This window comes from Hylobates moloch, unplaced genomic scaffold (genome assembly GCF_009828535.3).
Source record: "Hylobates moloch isolate HMO894 unplaced genomic scaffold, HMol_V3 SCAFFOLD_5, whole genome shotgun sequence".
In the NCBI taxonomy this organism is placed as follows: domain Eukaryota; kingdom Metazoa; phylum Chordata; class Mammalia; order Primates; family Hylobatidae; genus Hylobates; species Hylobates moloch.
Window position 1 is genome coordinate 137,365,466 of NW_026652280.1, and position 19,628 is coordinate 137,385,093.

Here is a 19,628-nt window from a genome sequence, read left to right on the forward strand (position 1 = left end):
TTGTCAATGTCTATTATTTTAGGAAATTCTATCTGAAAATTAACATGATGCCTCCTCATTCTAGGATTCTCAAACTGACTCAATCCATGAGACATGTATCATTGTATTCAAAACCTAATGGGCATTTTGTTAGACAACAAATGGTTTCTAAGATTTCCAACGACAACAAAAAAACTTTGAAGCTTCCGGTTGAGCAATCATTAAACCCTCCCACTGGCACACTCCAGTAATTCCATTTATGGTAGTGGAGTCAGTGACTTGAACGAAGTACTTTCAGTTTCATATTACTCTAAATCAATTAAAAATCTGCTTAACTTCTAAATATTTCATCACTGAAGAAATCCCAGCCCTACAGCTTTGGAACAGTGAAATATTAGTCCAGGGATCCAGTGAGAGACACAGAAGTGCTAGAAGCCAGTCCTCGTGAACTAAGGAGGAAAAGAACAGGTAAGAACTTTTACTACTTCTCATTAAGCAGCTTTCTCTCTAGCTCCAAAGGATCTCAGCTCAGGGATATGGAAGCTATAAGGTTGTGGCAGGGATTGGAAGGAATTTATAAAGGTCAGTTCATTTTCTTAAACATCATCAGAACCAAATTAGGCTGCAGATGAGCCTGAAGTGGGACGCAGGTCAGATGAAATCCTGGTGTTATCAGGGACAGCATGGCCTTAAGTGCCACTACAGTGCTTGTGTTGAATTAGGCACCAGTAGACAGGGGCTAAACTGAGCATTTGAAGTGCACTAGGATAGTCTTTCTCTTTGCTGACATTATCTATGTTGACTAGGGATATGATTACATTTCCATCGTCAGTGATGGAGCTTGCTGAATCCTGCTTCTATGCAGCTAAGAAATGGAAGAGTTACAAACGGGTTCTTTTCATGAGAAGGAAAGAACAGCAAATGAGAAGCAGAGTAAGCAGCCCACTGACACGGTTAAAGACAAAGAAAAAACTGAAACTCAGTCTGAAAGATGAAGATTCATGAAAACAGTATACTTTTTATTACATTTGTGAACTTTGTTTCAGAATGGATTACTTTCTTTAGAAATAGTCCAGACTTACTAATTTCCTAGTGCCCACTGATCCCCTGTCCCTTAGAAGTGAAATTCAACCCCACTGCTTCACTAAAGTGCTTCTAATTTTGTCTTTTTTTAGTAGAGAGCGGGACCTAAAGTGTTTCCTCTTTAATTCTCCTGTAATGCATCTCTAGAGAAAATATCTTTGCTTATTTTGACCTCTCCATGCACTCAGGCTACTTTGATCCTGCCTTCTGGAAAGTCTTCCCCTGAATGCCTTGTCAAGACACTTGTCTCATTCATCGCCTCTGGTCTGACAGCTCCTCTCTCTCTCTCTCTCACACACACACACACACACACACACACACACACAAACATACACACATTCCCAGCCCCCTAGCCTCCTCCTCTCCACTCCTACTATTCCTCCTCTTTCTATTTCTCTTTCTCCTACCCTACCAAATGGAAAACAGAACAAAACAGAAATCCTAAAGCTGTATCGCTGGAAATATATTTTATTTGAACAACTTCCTAGGTAGCTCTCTTTATGTGCCTCTTGATCTTTTAATCCTTATTTCATTATCTGGGGGAAACATTCAGTATTTGCAATTTTGCATTCATACCCTCAGTGAGTTAGAGGCTACCTTATCGTGACTCTAATGAAGCTTAAGCTTCAGGGCCCTTCTCTTGGACATGACCCTTAGGAGCCCTTGGAAGGTTCCCTAGCCATGTGTTTCACATGTTTGTATAGTTTTATAAAATTTGCAAAAGTATGCTAGATTGTTTCCACTTCCAGAATGGCACTGTGAGAAGCTTTGTCAATCCTCATTGCAGTGAAATAAGCATAACCATTTGAAGATGGAGGAAGGAACACATTTAAAAATCTTTGGAAATTGTTCTAAGGGTAAACATCAAACTATGAATACTGATTCACTGTGTTGGATGTTTATTCACTGTGAGAATTAATAAGTAAATCAATACTGAATTCCTTACATACAACCAGGATGCTAAATAAATCCTCTAAATCCTATTCTATCTCCCATTAATTGACTAGTGAAAATATTTAATAAGAATCCAAAAAGAAAGTTTTCCACAATAAACTAAACGAAATATTTGGGTCGTGAGAGTAGATGAGTGTTGATAAATCACTGTCATGCTAACATTTTTTATAATGACCTACTTTGACAATACTTCCATGACTTTCTCAAATGATATAGATTTTGCCTCATCTCTCTCGCTGTCACACACAAAACTTGGCCATACTGGGGAATCTTATGATTGTCCCTTATAATTGCAAAACACTAGAAATTCTCATTTATTTTACCTCTTCTCTTGCAGACAAGGGAACACCCCGGACATGGCATCAGAGATTCATATGACAGGCCCAATGTGCCTCATTGAGAACACTAATGGGCGACTGATGGCGAATCCAGAAGCTCTGAAGATCCTTTCTGCCATTACGCAGCCTGTGGTGGTGGTGGCAATTGTGGGCCTCTACCGCACAGGCAAATCCTACCTGATGAACAAGCTGGCTGGAAAGAAAAAGGGTAAGTGGCATGAGCAAGGCTCTGCCAAGTCCCTTCTGTCCATCTACACAGTCAGCCTCCATTATGAGGATGTGAGGAGAGAAAGAGATGAGGATGAATACTGAAAGCTAACTTTCCATTCACAGTCAGGCTCCTTATCTTCATGCTGTTCTAGGGGATAAGAACCAATTCATTAATTATTCCCATGATACCTTAGTTTCCCTTTGAAAAGCACAAATTATGCCTTTCCTAAAAGGAGTAAGACAGTAATAAAAACAATTAATGTACATAATAATAACTATAATAAACTATACAATGTTTATTACAATTTTTATGCAATAACAGAGTTTACAGTGATCTTTAAGGTTGAAAAAATGTTTCAGTCTGTAGTGGATATTCTCTTTTATTGTTGTAAAAAAAACATAAAATTTAACCTCGTAACCATTTTTAAGGGTACAGCTCTGTGGCATTAATGAAATTCGCATTGTTATACAACTGTCACCTCCATCCATATCCAGAACTCTTTCATCTTGCCTAACAGAAACTCTGTACTAACTAAAGCTCCACATAAACCCATTGCCTGCCATCATTCTACATTCTATCTCTATGAATTTGACTACTACAGAAACCTCATATAAGTGGAATCATTCAATATTTGTCCTTTTATGACTGGCTTATTTCAATTGATATGTCTTCAAGGTTCATCAGTGTGTTAGCATGTGTCAAAACTCTTCCTTTTTAAGGTTAGTAATTGTACGTGTATACTAATTTGTTTATCTGTTCACCTGTCAATGGACACTTGGATTGCTTCCACCTTTTGTCTATTATAAACAATGCTAATAGGAACATGGGTTTCTGAATATCTGTTCAAGTCCCTGCTTTCACTTCTTTTGGGAATATACCCAGAAGGGGAACTGCTGGCTCATGCAGTCATTCCATGTTAACTTTTTTTTAAGAAATCACTGTACCATTTTCCACAGTTACTGTACCATTTTACATTCCCAACAGAAATGCACAAGGGTTCTAATTTTTCTACATCCTCAGCATTTTTTATTTTCAGTGTTTTTTTTTGATAGTGGCTATACGAATGGATGTTAAGTAGTATCTCGTTGTGGTTTTGATTTTGATTTCCGTAATGACTAGTGTTGTTGAGCATCTTTTCACGTGCTTATTGGCCACCTGTATATCTTCTTTGGGAAAATGTCTATTCAAGTCCTTTGTTCATTTATTAATCTAGTTGTTTATTTGTGTTGCTTTGTAAATTTTTTTATATTTTCTAGATATCAATCCCTTATCATATACATGTTTAGAAAATATTTTCTTACATTCTGTGTGTTGCCTTTTTTAACTCTGTTGATAGTGTCTGTTAATACACAAAAGTTTTAAATTTTGCTGAAGTCCCACTAGTCTATTTTTTCTTTTATCATCTATACTTTCGGTTTCTTACTCAAAAAATAATTGCCAAATCCAATATTATAAAACCTTTACCCTTTGTTTTCTTCTACAACTTTTATAGTTTCAACTCTAATGTTTGGTTCTTTGATCCATTTTGAGTTCATATTTGTAAGTTATAAGGTAACAGCCCAACTTTTTAAGGAGATATCTCATTTCCTCAACATCGTTTGTTAAAGAGACTCTCCTTTCTTCATTAAATGATCTTGACACCCGTACTGGAAATCATTTGACCATATATATCAGAGTTTATTTATGGGCTGTCTTTTCTATTCCATTGGTTTATATGTCAGTCTTTATAATAGTACCACACATGATTTTGTAATATGTTTTACAACTCAGAAACTGTGAGACTCCAACTTTGCTCTTCCTTTTTATTTTTATAATTAGGGGATCTCTGGAAATTTCATATGAAATTTATGGTGGATTTTTCTATTTATACGAAGTAATTGGAATGTTGGTAGGGATTATATCAAACCTGTACATCACTTTGGGTAGTAGTGACATCTTAAGAATATTAAGTCTTCCAATCCATAAACACAGGATGTCTTTCTAATAACTTATGTCATCTATAATTTCTTTAAAGGGTGTTTGAAGTTTTCACTCTACAAGTCTTTCACCTGCTTGGTTAAGCTTATTCCTAGGTAGTTTATTCTTTTGATGCTATTAAATGGGATTGTTTTCAAAATTTCCTTTTCTATTTTTTACACTAGCAACTGATTTCTCCATATTGGCTTTGCATGCTGCAACTTTGATGAATTGTTTTAATAGTTCTAATAGTTTTTTGTGGGATAGTTAATGTTTTTTACAAATTAGATACTATCATCAGCAGACAGAGATAATTTTACATTTTCATTACCAATTAGGATGCCTCCTTTATGCTTGTCTTGTCTAATTACTCTGGATAGGACTTGCAGTGTTCTGTGGAATGCAATTGGCAAAAGTAGGCATCCTTTTCTTGTTCCTGATGTTATAGAAAAAGCTATGATGCTTCATCATTAAATGTGAAGTGAGCTGTGGGTTTTTAATATATGGCCTTCATTATGTTGAGGTACTGTCTTTCTATTTCTACTTTGTTGATTATTTTTATCATGAAAGCCTCCTGAATGTTTCCATGCATTGCATATTCAAATTTCCTATTTCTTTGATTGTAAGTAAGTAAGGTGAATACTGATTGTTGTTTCGGTTCTCTCTCTTAACCTTAAAATATGCTACCTTTTCCTTCAGTTGCTAGAACTGCCTGTTACTAAATCCCCATCTCTGGTCTCCTCTCTCCCTTGCAGGCTTCTCTCTGGGCTCCACAGTGCAGTCTCACACTAAAGGAATCTGGATGTGGTGTGTGCCCCATCCCAAGAAGCCAGGCCACATCCTAGTTCTGCTGGACACCGAGGGTCTGGGAGATGTAGAGAAGGTGAGACTCAAGGATCCAATTGTGGAGTAAGCCCCTCTTCTCTGAATATTTTATGCACTGGTTAATTGTTTATTAACTATTAACTACAGTCTGTAATATGTGTGGGTTAACACAGATGCATAAAGGGAGCACAAATAATCCCAGTGTCATGAGTCTTATCCCGCACAGAACTTTAGTTAAGAATGTGGCGATTCCTCAGGGATCTAGAACTAGAAATACCATTTGACCCAGCCGTCCCATTACTGGGTATATACCCAAAGGACTATAAATCATGCTGCTATAAAGACACATGCACACGTATGTTTATTGTGACACTATTCACAATAGCAAAGACTTGGAACCAACCCAAATGTCCAACAATGATAGACTGGATTAAGAAAATGTGGCACATATACACCATGGAATACTATACAGCCATAAAAAATGATGAGTTCATGTCCTTTGTAGGGACATGGATGAAACTGGACAACATCATTCTCAGTAAACTATCACAAGGACAAAAAATCAAATACCGCATGTTCTCACTCATAGGTGGGAATTGAACAATGAGAACTCATGGACACAGGAAGGGGAACATCACACTCCGGGGACTGTTGGGGGGTGGGAGGAGGGGGGAGGGACAGCATTAGGAGATATACCTAATGCTAAATGACGAGTTAATGGGTGCAACAAAACAACATGGCACATGGATACATATGTAACAAACCTGCCATGTACCCTAAAACCTAAAGTATAATAATAAAAAAATTTTTTTTAATTAAAAAAAAATTTTTCCCGAGATTTTTAATTGCTACCATATTTTATGTCATAATTATGTGAATCTTCCTGAAAAGTATGAAGTATTATTATGTGACTCTCCCTGAAACATATGAAGTAATATGCCTTTAAGATAAAATAGAGTGAATATGAAAAAAAAAAAAAAAAGAATTTGGGTGCCAAAGCCCCGTGACTTTGTATTCAAATTTAAATTCTGTCACTAATTCAGTAGCCTGAGAAAATTGACTTATTTTCGCCTCAACATTCTAATCTTTAAAATGTATGGAAAAGACATATGTTGGCCATATAGTATTATTTTGAATATTTAATAAGATAATACATTTCAGGTGTATATTAATTATTCAATAAAATAGCAACTAATAGTATCAATCTTATATGTGAATTTTGTTATTGAAAAAAGGATAAAAAATTTTAAATTTAAATTGTACTTCAGGCCTTAAAATGCCCACCAACCTTGAATTTTAATTTTACAATTATCTGTTGATGACCATTAGAAGACCTAGTAAGAATCATGGCAACCCAAAAACACTCATCGAAAAACTACCCAAAAGCCACATCCTACTGAGAAGACTTTTTGTATTTGTCTTCCTTTAATAGGTCATTAGTGTTAAAAAAAAAAAGAAAAGAAAAAAAAACCCTCTAACATATGAACATAGTTTTGCTACTGTTACTCTGGAAAGTGCTGTGACGATGAAACTTGCTCCTGACTCCAGTGTGTCTTGACTTCCAGGGTGACAACCAGAATGACTCCTGGATCTTCGCCCTGGCTGTCCTCCTGAGCAGCACCTTCGTGTACAATAGCATGGGAACCATCAACCAGCAGGCCATGGACCAACTGCAGTATCCTTTTGTGACCCAGAACAGCACCAAGGTCAGAGGGGACACCTGTATTCATAAACCAGCTGCCTGTGAATCCTGATTAATCAAGCTCAAAAGGAGAAAACAAAAAATAATGCGAGTACAGAGGAGAGATCCCATGTATCCACTTTAGAATTGGCACTTAGGTTAAGAGCAAAGGAAAATGGAAGGTTTGGGAATGTGTTGAACTAATATGGGATGAGGTCCCTGTTCATTTTGTCACATTTCCTTAGTTAGCTACTCAGCTATGTGACAGAGCTGACACATCGAATCCGATCAAATTCCTCACCTGATGAGAATGAGAATGAGGATTCAGCTGACTTTGTGAGCTTCTTCCCAGACTTTGTGTGGACACTGAGAGATTTCTCCCTGGACTTGGAAGCAGATGGACAACCCCTCACACCAGATGAGTACCTGACATACTCCCTAAAGCTGAAGAAAGGTAACAGAGAGCTTCAACTGATAAATGAGGATGAGAAAACACAAGAAATTATAATTTTTCAGTTTACTATTGCTGGTTTTCCCACATTTGCAGTTTTCTATGTCTTCAGCTGGCTATTCCTAGAAATTAATACTTGCTGAATATTCGAATTAATAGATGTTATTTTAAATTACATTTGTCATTGTTCTAGAACAAGTTTCTTGTTCTTTCACCTTTGTGTATGCTGTGATTAGGTTAATTTTTTCTCCCTGCCTAGGGTTCGTGATCTTCTACTTAGCCATGGAGTATGGAGTACAATGGATATTTATTTAAAGAACATAGACTAAAATATGAACCGTGTGCTAGTCCAAGCATGGGCAAACTATAGCCCAAGACAAATCATGGCAAATCCTGACTGCCAGCTGTCTTTGTAAATAAGGTTTTCTTGGAATAATGCTATGCCCATTCATTTACATATTGTCTAAAGCTGTTGCCATGCTTCAATAACAGAGTTGAATACTTGGAAAAGAGACCATCCAGCCTGAAGAGCCTAAAATATTTACTATTTGGCCCTTTACAGAAACACTTATATTAGGCAATTTTTTTTTTTTATGTTTTTCTAGGTACCAGTGAAAAAGATAAAACTTTTAACCTGCCCAGACTCTGTATCCGGAAGTTCTTCCCAAAGAAAAAATGCTTTGTCTTTGATCGGCCCGTTCACCGCAGGAAGCTTGCCCAGCTCGAGAAACTACAAGATGAAGAGCTAGACCCCGAATTTGTGCAACAAGTAGCAGACTTCTGTTCCTACATCTTTAGCAATTCCAAAACTAAAACTCTTTCAGGAGGCATCAAGGTCAACGGGCCTCGTAAGTCCCCTTCCTAGTACTTCTGCTCATTGTTTAAGACTAGAGGAGCATAGAATAACTTCCACCTAGTTTCAGCATTGAAGAATCCCAATCTACTGCTATATTTGTGTTAAATTCTAGATGACACCAATGTTTCTAACATATATTGTTAATCACATTTCCAGTTTAGGAAAAGGCCAAAGGAAAAAAAGTTCTGCTGCTTGAAATTGCTCTAGTGAACTGTACCTGCACTATGCAATACAGTAGCCCCTAGACAGGTGTGTCTATGTAAACATAAATGTAAATAATTTAAATAGGGAAAATTTAAAAGTCAATTCACATGGCTGTATTTCAAGGACTAATATTTACATGTACTTAGTGACTAGCACACTGAAAAGCACATATACAACATTTCCAGCATTACAGAAAGCACTCTTGAACAATACTGCAATAAAATAAACTAAATGGAGGACTCTTTTTTATTGGAATAGTGTCATTTGTTTCATACATATTGATCAAATGCTTACTATGAATAGACTGAAGATACAGACATAAATGAAATAGATATGGTTCCTGTCCTAATAGTGCTTGGGGTTAAAACAGATGCAAACATTCAATTAACACAAGTCTATGTAATCTAGTACAAGAACTCTCAAATGTTGGTATGCATACATATCTTCTGAGGATCTTTCCAAAGACAAAAGTCTAATTCAATAGATCTTGGACAGGGTCTAAGAGTCTGTGCTTCTAGCAAGCTTCCAGGTGATGCTGAGGACATTGATGCTGTGATGAAAATAGGTGGTATTTGACATGCTCAGAATTACAGGGAATAGAGATTTTCTTTACCACAAGAAACATTATCATTTGTTCTCCATATGCAGGTCTAGAGAGCCTGGTGCTGACCTATGTCAATGCCATCAGCAGTGGGGATCTGCCCTGCATGGAGAACGCAGTCCTGGCATTGGCCCAGATAGAGAACTCAGCTGCAGTGCAAAAGGCTATTGCCCACTATGAACAGCAGATGGGCCAGAAGGTGCAGCTGCCCACGGAAACCCTCCAGGAGCTGCTGGACCTGCACAGGGAGAGTGAGAGCAAGGCCATTGAAGTCTTCATCAGGAGTTCCTTCAAAGATGTGGACCATCAATTTCAAAAGGAGTTAGCGGTAATTTTTGTCTCAAATGTATACGGTTTAGGGTCATGGAAGCCAAAGTACTACAAGGAAAGAAAACTAGTATTTATTTTGATAGAAGTAATTCCTCCTAGCTCCCATAATGGTGACAACAACAGATCTGTAATCACATCAGTCAGAAGGACCAATTGTATTATTACAGACCCAAAGTTCTAAAACATTTTTTCCTGAATAATTTTCCCTTTACCTAAATGCATACAACTGACAACCAGAGCTTCTAATAAAATTACCTGCCCACTCTTCTCAGACTGATTTGATATTCTAGCCAAACGCAAAGAAAACTTTTATCCTACTTATCTTGAGCAGGCTTCTGTTCAGCCACATTTATTCCATAGGAAATCATTAGTCCAATATGCAAAAGCAGAGTTTCCTCTAACAGTTGACATAAAGCTATCAATCTCGGCCCTGAACCTCACCTCCAAAAAGAAAGTGACTTCAGTAGAAAGTGGGGTCAGGAGGAAGAGTGTGGTCCTGGTGAGGAGTCTGTCAATTTCTCCAGCGTCATTGACTTTTATTTTCAGAAATTGTTCCCAAAATTCTGAGGTCAAGCTAACTTCCTTTCCCTGTTACTCTTTTTACTTCCTATTTTTACATTAAAGGCCCAGCTAGACAAAAAGCGGGATGACTTTTGTAAACAGAATCAGGAAGCATCATCAGATCGTTGCTCAGCTTTACTTCAGGTCATTTTCAGTCCTCTAGAAGAAGAAGTGAAGGCGGGAATTTATTCGAAACCAGGGGGCTATCGTCTCTTTACTCAGAAGCTACAAGACCTGAAGAAAAAGTACTGTGAGGAACCAAGGAAGGGGATACAGGTAACCAAGATTTATCTGTCAATTATGGAAACTTGCTGACCTGCCTCCTACAAACACCAAGGTGACCAAGCCTTGTTGCACAGATGTGCTTTTTTGTTTGCATAACATTCATGCTTTTATTCAATAACATATGCAAACAGGCGGTTATACCAGATATGTCTTAGGTGCTCATCAAAGAGAGTGCAGTCAATTAACTATTAAGTTATAAATTCAATTAGCAGATGAAGCACGAAGTTATTATTGTCATCATTACAGCTGGGCATTTCCTGTTGCAAGAGACAGGAACCTAATGGTGGCTGCTTAAACAAAAATAGTAATTCATTGATTTAGGCGGCAAACTGGCTTTACAGGACAGGTGAGTCTAAGGTTTCAAGTAACATCATGAACTGTCTCTCTGTCCAGTGTCCCCCCATTCCCACAGTTTTCTCCCTCCCACCCTCCCTCTATCTGAGTCACTCTGATATTTGCTTTCTCAATGATGGCTTCATTGCCCAGCAGGCTCAGCCCATATGGGACCACAGCATTAACAGTTCCAAACTTAGAGCCCTTAATCTAAACAGGACAGACTCTCCTTTTCCCAGTACCTATATTAGCCTACTAAAAATGACTGCTTAGGAGGATGCTCCAATCAGCTTGCCAGGAGCATGTGCCTCTCGCTCTGACAGGGAATTTGACCACCAAGGACAACAGGGCCAAGAGAAAGAATTCCCAGAGGAAAGGATGGCAGGAAGACAAACAGGAACACCTGCTTACAGCCATTTCCTACTTCTCATTCTGTGTTCTCTGGGTCCTAAGGCTGAAGAGATTCTGCAGACATACTTGAAATCCAAGGAGTCTATGACTGATGCAATTCTCCAGACAGACCAGAGTCTCACAGAAAAGGAAAAGGAGATTGAAGGTGAGGAGTGAGTTAAGAGATTAGATGGCCTCAAAAGTTCTAAAAATTGAAATAACGTGACTGGATAAACATGGGACCCTTTAACTAGAGCAAGATCCACAAAGGTGTGTCTTACTTGCTGAGGTCATCTCTGAGTAGGGCATATGCAGTCAACAACAATGACAGGTAAGTGTATAAGGAAGAATGAGGCAACAAGATAACCCCACACAAATTTTCCTTCTTCCTTTTCCTCCACAGTGGAACGTGTGAAAGCTGAGTCTGCAGAGGCTTCAGCAAAAATGTTGCAGGAAATGCAAAGAAAGAATGAACAGATGATGGAACAGAAGGAGAGGAGTTATCAGGAACACTTGAAACAACTGACTGAGAAGATGGAGAAGGACAGGGCCCAGTTGCTGAAAGAGCAAGAGAGGACCCTCGCTCTTAAACTTCAGGTATCTAATTGCATCACCTTGAGGTTTCTGTTTTTCTGTTTTCCCTCCATTCTCCCTGATCACAGACTTAGTGTGGCAGAGAGAACATGAAGCTCAGGGGAAGGACCCTGCTTGCTTACTTGTACTTTTCAATTCCTGTCTGTCCAGCCTGACTGGCTACTGCCAAGTCTGGTCACTAAAAGTTTTTTATCTGCAGTTGTGTAACATTCAGTCCTTTATCAGTATATCCTTCATTTCAAGGCAGCTATTATCTGCTAGGCATCATTAAAATATCTGTATCTCAGTGGGGTGTGGTGGCTCACGCCTGTAATCCCAGCACTCTGGGAGGCCAAGGCGGGCAGATCATGAGGTCAGGAGATGGAGACCATCCTGGCTAACATGGTGAAATCCCGTCTCTACTAAAAACACAAAAAATTAGCTAGATGTGGTGGTGGGCGCCTGTAGTCCCAGCTACTCAGGAGGCTGAGGCAGGAGAATGGAGTGAACCCAGGAGGCGGAGCTTTCAGTGAACTGAGATCGTGCCACTGCACTCCAAACTGGGCAACAGAGCAAGACTCCAAAAAAAAAAAAAAATCTGTATCTCTTGCTTAATAACATATGAAGCAAGAACTATATCCTTATTACTTAGAAGAAGAAACAAAGGTTCTAAAAAGAATAAATAATTAAGTTCACACAGCTAGTAAATATATCAAAGCTGTCTTCATCACTTAGTGGAATCCACAATGATTTTTGTTTCCGTGACACCTAGTACGAAATTAGATTTAAGAAACCTTTATGAGCAGAAAGGCTCCTAACCATCACAACTGTGTGATACTCTGCTAATTCTGACTTTTTTTTATGTCCTGCTCCCAGTTTGTTTTGAGTTGTGAGCTATGTGCAGAAACTCAGTATGGTCAGTCTGGCACTCAGATTTCTTACCTGTCTTCTGCTACCCCTGACACCAAGGTGTGGCAGCTTAGATCAAATTTCCTAATCCATGATTCATATACCTTATGAGATTTTGAGGATACTTTGCTTATTTCTGTGTTATGTCATATACATAATAGGATAAGGAACATGGCTGTGCTTTGGTCAAGGATAGACCAAAGTACGACATTTACATCTTGCGTGACTCAGAGAAAATTAAATAACAAATCATTGAATGTGGAAACCAGATAGAATATTTCAATTTGCCTGATGCTACACTTTACTCAGCCTCTGTTTGTCCCTTTTTAGGAGCAGGAGCGACTACTAAAAGAGGGATTTCAAAAAGAAAGCAGAATAATGCAAAATGAGATAAAGGATCTCCAGACAAAAATGAGACGACGAAGGCCATGTACCATAAGCTAAAGACCAGAGCCTTCCTGTCACCCCTACCCAAGGCATAATTGAAACAATTTTAGAATTTGGAACAAGCGTCACTACATTTGATAATAATTAGATCTTGCATCGTAACACCAAAAGTTTATAAAGGCATGCAGTACAATGATCAAAATCATGTTTTTTCTTAAAAAAAAAATACTGTAAATTGTGCAACAAAGATGCATTTACCTCTGTTATCAACTCAGGAAATCTCATAAGCTGGTACCACTCAGGAGAATTTTATTCTTCCAGATGACCAACAGCAGACAAATGGATACTGAGCAGAGTCTTAGGTAAAAGTCTTGGGAAATATTTGGGCATTGGTCTGGCCAAGTCTACAATGTCCCAATATCAAGGACAACCACCCTAGCTTCTTAGTGAAGACAATGTACAGTTATCCATTAGATCAAGGCTACACATTCTATGAGCAATAATGTGACTTCTGGACATTGCCCATGTATAATCCTCACTGATGATTTCAAGCTAAAGCAAACCACCTTATACAGAGATCTAGAATCTCTTTATGTTCTCCAGAGGTAGGTGGAAGAAACCATGGGCAGAAGCAGGAATTGAGTGATAAACAAATGGGCTAAAGAAGAAAACTTTTCTTCTTGTTCAGTTCATCCAGATTATAACTTCAATGGGACACTTTAGACCATTAGACAATTGACACTGTATTAAACAAAGTCACATAATGCCAATTACACACTGTCTTTATGGCAATGTATAATTTGCAAAGATGGACTTTAAAAGATCCTGTGTAACAGAACTGAACTAATCCAATTATTTATTATTTAGAATGCTAAAGCTTATGCTAGTCTTTTCTAATTCTTAACACTCATACTTGAAATCTTGCTGAGTTTCCCCAGAAGAGAATATGGGATGTTTTTTGACATTTTTGACCCATTTAATAATGCTCTTGTGTTTACATAGTATATGTAGACTTTATCTCATGTGTCAAAAGTCCTAGGAAAGTGGTTGATGTTTCTTATAGCAATTAAAAATTATTTTTGAACTGAAAATACAATGTATTTCACTAGGCTTCTTATTTCTGATTTTCTCTTTTGTAGTTCTTTTTATCAGAAAACAAGGTTTTAGTCTTTATAGCAATGGCTGGTAATCTTTTCTGTAAAACACCAGATAGTAACGATTTATGGCTTCGCAGGTCATACAGTCTCTGTCTGAAGTACTCAGCTCTGCATGTAGTGCAAATGCAGCCATAGAAAATACATAAACCAATAGGTGTGGCTGTGTTCCAATCAATTTTTACTTTCAATAACAGGGTGGCACCCATAAGCCATAGTTTGCAGAACTCTGTTTTACAGAAACATTGGTCAGTTTTATATACCTGCCTTGTGTAACTCACATGTATAAAAGTCATATGGATTAGATTATATATATTAGAATCTTGAAAAAACTATGTGGTTATTCAAAATAACACAGTAAGAAAAAAGCAAGGAAGCAGCTAATGCCATTAAATCCACATTAATAATCCTGTCTTTCCTAATTGCTTTGAGGCCTTTTGTTACCTTGAACTACCTGTGATCCAATCACATGGCAAATGCCTCCTTTCACAATAGAGCATGGTGCTGTTTCCTCACTTGAACTGAAACTTCATAGAAGACCAGGTGAGACCACAGAATACTAGATGAAATGTTCATGTAGGTATGCTTTATATTTTCTTCCAAGCTCCATTGCTACAAAGGTGTAAATAAAATACATTTTTATGAGTTGAAGTAACTTCACAGTAGAAAAGAATAACTCTGCCTTCAAAAGTAAATAATGGTTTCTTTATAAACCAATAAAGTATAAGAAAATGAAAAATCAGCAAAATTAAGTTACTTCCTCCCCAGTTTGGTAGTATTAATATTTAGACCATATTCTGGCCAGGCGCGGTGGCTCACGCCTGTAATCCCAGCACTTTGGGAGGCCGAGGCAGGCGGATCACGAGGTCAAGAGATGGAGACCAATCTGGTTAACACGGTGAAACCCCGTCTCTACTAAAAATACAAAAAATTAGCTGGGCGTGGTGGTGGGCGCCTGTAGTCCCAGCTACTCGGGAGGCTGAGGCAGGAAAATGGCGTGAACCTAGGAGGCAGAGCTTGCAGTGAGCCGAGATCGTGCCCCTGCACTCCAGCCTGGGCGACAGAGTGAGACTCCGTCTAAAAAAAAAAAAAAAAAAATTAGACCACATTCCAAACCATCTGACTTGGTTTAGTACTTTTCTCTAGCATATGCCAGAACAGAATCAAGCTCTCTCCAGGGAGGCATGTTGCTTTCCTGCCTTTAGGCCCTCCGATGGTGTGCAAGGGTGCAGGCTATGGCGAGTGGGGCCGGGCAATCACCAGGCCCCTGGATGGCATGCTTGGGTCCCAGTGGCAGGTGACCTGAGCCTGCTGTCAGACTTCCTGATGTTGTGTGCACACGCCCGCAGCTACAGTTGAGGCAGCATGATCCCCAGGCCCTGGGCAGCATGTTTGCGTGGTGGGTGGTGTGAGAGCCTGTCCTCAGGACACAGAACAGTGTCTGGGCAGACCAGCTCCAGGACCACTGGAGGCACATGCAGATGCTTGGTGGCCCTGCTTCGGGTGGAAGGTTGAGAGCGTTGCTGTCAGTGGCAGTGGCCCCAGGCAAGTGACTTTCAGAAACTGAGGAGTGTGCATTTGGGCTCCCTTTGTCCTGGGGGCAGCCTCCCTGGTGGGGTGCACTGCCTGTTCCTTACTGCACCACTGGATTCAGCCCACGGGACAAAGTTGCAGCCCTCTGGGTGGAAATGAAGAGATGTCCGCAGGACTTCAGGGACATGGAGATGATGGGGCTGTTTGCCCCAGAGCAAGATACAGTCTGATGGGGGCTGAGCTCTCAAAATAGTGCTGCGCGGCAGCTCCTTGAGTCTTGGGAGTGTTAGTTACCTAAACCAATGGAGGCCGTTTACCTGATTGCAATGGAAAGCCAAACAAGGAAGCACAAGGGTTTTGTAGAAGGAAAGGTTTATTTTTATTTGACTAGCAAGGAGATGGGGAAAGCATATCTAAAAATTTGTCTCTTGGATCTGGGGGTTGAGGCAGGTTTTATAGACAGAGGGTAATGAGGTAAGATCTGACTGCATCGTGCCATGAGGTGATGTCAGGGCTGGATCCGATTAGATCACAGATTAAGCCCTGAGGTGTCTCCTTCTTAATTCAGCCCTGCTCCTTGGTCCAAGTACTTAGGTTCCACCGTGGTTGCATGCCATGTGTATCTGGGCATGCTCAGGTAACATAACTTGAAACCAGGAGTCTGTGGCAACTGTAAAACAACGCATTATTTTATTACACAAACTTGAACCACATTGGGCTGGTTCTGCATTTTCAAATCCCCGTTTTTTCATTGTTCATTTCTCAATCTTGAGGGAGAATGGGCGACAGGCACTCTAGCACTTCCTGCTGATTAGAGCACAGACCTTGGTTAGAGGGATAAAATTGTTTAGCACGATGTTGTATGACTTCCCTGATATCAGGGTTATGTTTCAGAAGGAGTTGTTTGATTCAATTTTAGGAAAATGCATAAAGCGTTAGCAACTTAAACATTATTTCTTCCAGAGAACAGAAAGAATGCTCAGGTTTTATAGCCAAAGTTCCCACGCAGGTTCCCAATCAGGTCTGTTCATTCAATTGAGAATTAAAACTTGAAACTCACTTAGTTCTGATTGGTCAACCCAGCTGAGTTCTAATTGGTCAATACAGCTGAGCCCTGATTGGCAGAGGCAGGTGAGCTGAAAAGCCCCACAATAATAAGGTATGTGTTTTGGGTGAACTCAGAACATGTATGTGTCCCCTCATTCGCAAGTGGTCCCTTGGCTCAACTTGAAATGTAGGCCCAGTTAGCCACTCAGGATGCATCTTGAAAGATTGGCTCAAACTCGTTGGCAGACAGCATTGCATTCCATCACAGCATGGAAGTGATTAGCTACGTGCTTCAGGTTTATCTGGTCTCTTCTAGGGATCCTGGTGGCAGAGCAGTGGCCAATTGAGCAACTAGAGCCATTTACTTACAAAAGGCACTCAGGTACCTGTTAGATTCTAATCGAAGTCTCGTAGGTTATGTTGATTCTGGTTCCTGTCTGGAATAAATTTAAAGTTTCGTGGGTTAGGTCAGCATGATCCAAGTCTCTTGCAGATATCTGTTAAAACAGGCTAGAAGAGCTGGGCACAGTGGCTCACACCTGTAATCCCAGCACACTGGGAGGCCAAAGTGGATGGATCACCTGAGGTCAGGAGTTTGAGACCAGCCTAAGCAACATGAAGAAAACACGTCTCTACTAAAAATACAAAACTAGCCGGGTGTGGTGGCGCATGCCTGTAATCCCAGCTACTCGGGAGGCTGAGGCAGGAGAATCGCTTGAACCTAGGAGGCGGAGGTTGCAGTGAGCCGAGATCCCACCATTGCACTCCAGCCTGGGCAACAAGAGTGAAACTCCATCTCCAAACAAAGCAAAACAAACAAACAAAAAAACAGGCTAGAACAATTCAAAAGAGTACCCAAATGATTAGCCCAAATAGAAGGATCATTAAGATCTGTAGGATGGAACACAGAAGGTATCCTAGACTAGAGACAAAAGCCAGTTGAAAATATCTGGAAACTGTAAATTCAAGCCAGGAAGTCCAGCCAGGAGGCTTTTTGAAGTTTTCCCTTTCAGAGATTTGGCTAACTTTAGGATCTTAGATGTTTCCAATTCAAGCTAACTGGATGTATTTACCCAGGTGCAGCAGCAAATGTTAGCAACAGCACAAACATCACCCTATACAGCAAGGAGATAGTCGAAAACAATGTAGTTGTCTAGGACCACATGAGCAAGGGAGTTTGGGACTTCTGCTGTTCTCTGATGGTTTGGCCAGTGGAGCAGGTCATTCTATTAACAGTACAAGAAAGATTTCTGACCATATATTCATTCCAAGCAGGGCATAGTCCAAACCCAGACCCCAGTAACCTTCCTGATCTAGCTGCTTTGCTAGAGTTAATCCTTCTGGGTAAATCACATCTTTGATAATATCCCCAGCTATAATCTAAGAGATTATCATTGGTGTTCAGTTGTGTCTCCAAGACTCTCAGGTAGCTCTTTGGGTAGCAGTGGTGAGACTAGCTGAATAGATTAAAAATTGGGCTATTCATTTCTGTAGCCAAATCTCCTGGTGAGAATGACTTAAGTACTATTTTTGCCTTCTGGGAGAAGGAAATATGGGCCTGATAGGTTTCTAAGAAGTCTCTTCAGGCTCATGTGCTTGGTCACTATTTCTTTATCCCACCAAACCTTCCCTTATCAGACCTTAAAACCCCAGCTCTCCCACATCCTGTTTGTCCTATATTCTTAAAATTCCCACATGAAACACCTTCTTTCCATAATGATTGATGGTGGTGTTGTTTCCATGACCAAATCCAGACTTATTCACCAACATTTTGTATAAGAATAAAATTCTAATAGAGAATGATCCAACATTCCCGAAAGTGTTCACTGTTCTGTGCTCCTACACTTTTCCCACAATATGAGCACTGGGTGAAAACAGATGAGTGATTTGACTAGAAGATGGTGTCTATAAAGCCATGGTCTGATGACATTGATTTAGACCATTTTTATTCTATACAGATACACGATGCTATGTAACTTCTTCATATATTCTCTCATCCTGAACATATGTTTTATAAATAATGTATGAAATTTCGAAACAGGCCTGGCATGGTGCCTCATGCCTATAATGCCAGCACTTTGGGAGGCCAAGGCAGGTGGATCACTTGAATCTAGGAGTTTGAGACCAGCCTGGGAAACATGGCGAGACCCCATCTCTACAGAAAAAAAATAAAAATAAATAAATAAAAATTAGTCAGAGGTTGTTGTGCACACCTGTGTTCCCAGCTACTCAGGAGGCTTAGGCAGGAGGATCACTTGAGCTGCGGAGGCAGAGGTTGCAGGGAGCTGAGATTGCACCACTGCGCTCCAGCCTGGGCAACAGACCCAGACTCTGTCTCCAAAAAAAAAAAAAAATCAAAACAGAAATTATGAAAAATATTAATGATAACCACATAAAAGATCACACATTCACACCTTATTACAAATTTTATGCTCTGGAAACCTTTTTAGAAAGAACATATATTTAAATATCATGTTTATGATATGTGTTGATATTTAATACTTAATGGAAAAGTTTTACTAAATTTTCAGTGTTCAAAATAAGATAAGACTTCTATGTACATTATCTCAATTCAGCCTCACAAAACAATATGAATTGCCCCTTGATCAGTTTAAAGAAGTTCATTTCCACTCCTATTTGCTGAATTGGATATTGTTGTGCTCATTGAGAGCTCGAAGATGTACCCCCTGCTTGCTCAATCGATCACGACCCTCTCACGTGGACCCCCTTAGAGTTGTGAGCCCTTAAAAGGGACAGGAATTGCTCACTCGGGGAGCTCAGTTGTTGGAGACATGAGTCTTGCTGAAGCTCCTGGCTGAATAAAGCCCTTCCGTCTTTAACTCAGTGTCTGAGGGGTTTTGTTGGTGGCTTGTCCTGCTACAATACCAGTGCCTGTTCCAGTGGAGGTGGTGGAGGGTGAAATGGACTCCATGGGGGTCCTTGGCTTTGGTGGTTTAATGCTCTATTTTTGTGCTGGTTGGCCTCCT

General features: G+C 39.7%; 1 protein-coding gene across 1 annotated transcript in view; it reads left to right on the top strand.

The window, feature by feature from the left end:
• The first annotated feature begins 232 nt into the window (after positions 1-232).
• The window catches only part of LOC116469802 (guanylate-binding protein 1-like), a 37,191-nt gene continuing 17,795 nt past the window's right edge, over positions 233-19,628 (top strand). Inside the window, exons 1-10 of the mRNA XM_058439606.1 lie at positions 233-447; positions 2,354-2,562; positions 5,277-5,404; positions 6,912-7,021; positions 7,285-7,481; positions 8,084-8,326; positions 9,187-9,467; positions 10,094-10,306; positions 11,102-11,204; positions 11,442-11,635. Of these exons, the coding sequence (XP_058295589.1) occupies positions 2,373-2,562; positions 5,277-5,404; positions 6,912-7,021; positions 7,285-7,481; positions 8,084-8,326; positions 9,187-9,467; positions 10,094-10,306; positions 11,102-11,204; positions 11,442-11,635 (1,659 nt within the window). The 5' untranslated portion in view covers positions 233-447; positions 2,354-2,372. The remainder of the gene's footprint in view (positions 448-2,353; positions 2,563-5,276; positions 5,405-6,911; positions 7,022-7,284; positions 7,482-8,083; positions 8,327-9,186; positions 9,468-10,093; positions 10,307-11,101; positions 11,205-11,441; positions 11,636-19,628) is intronic.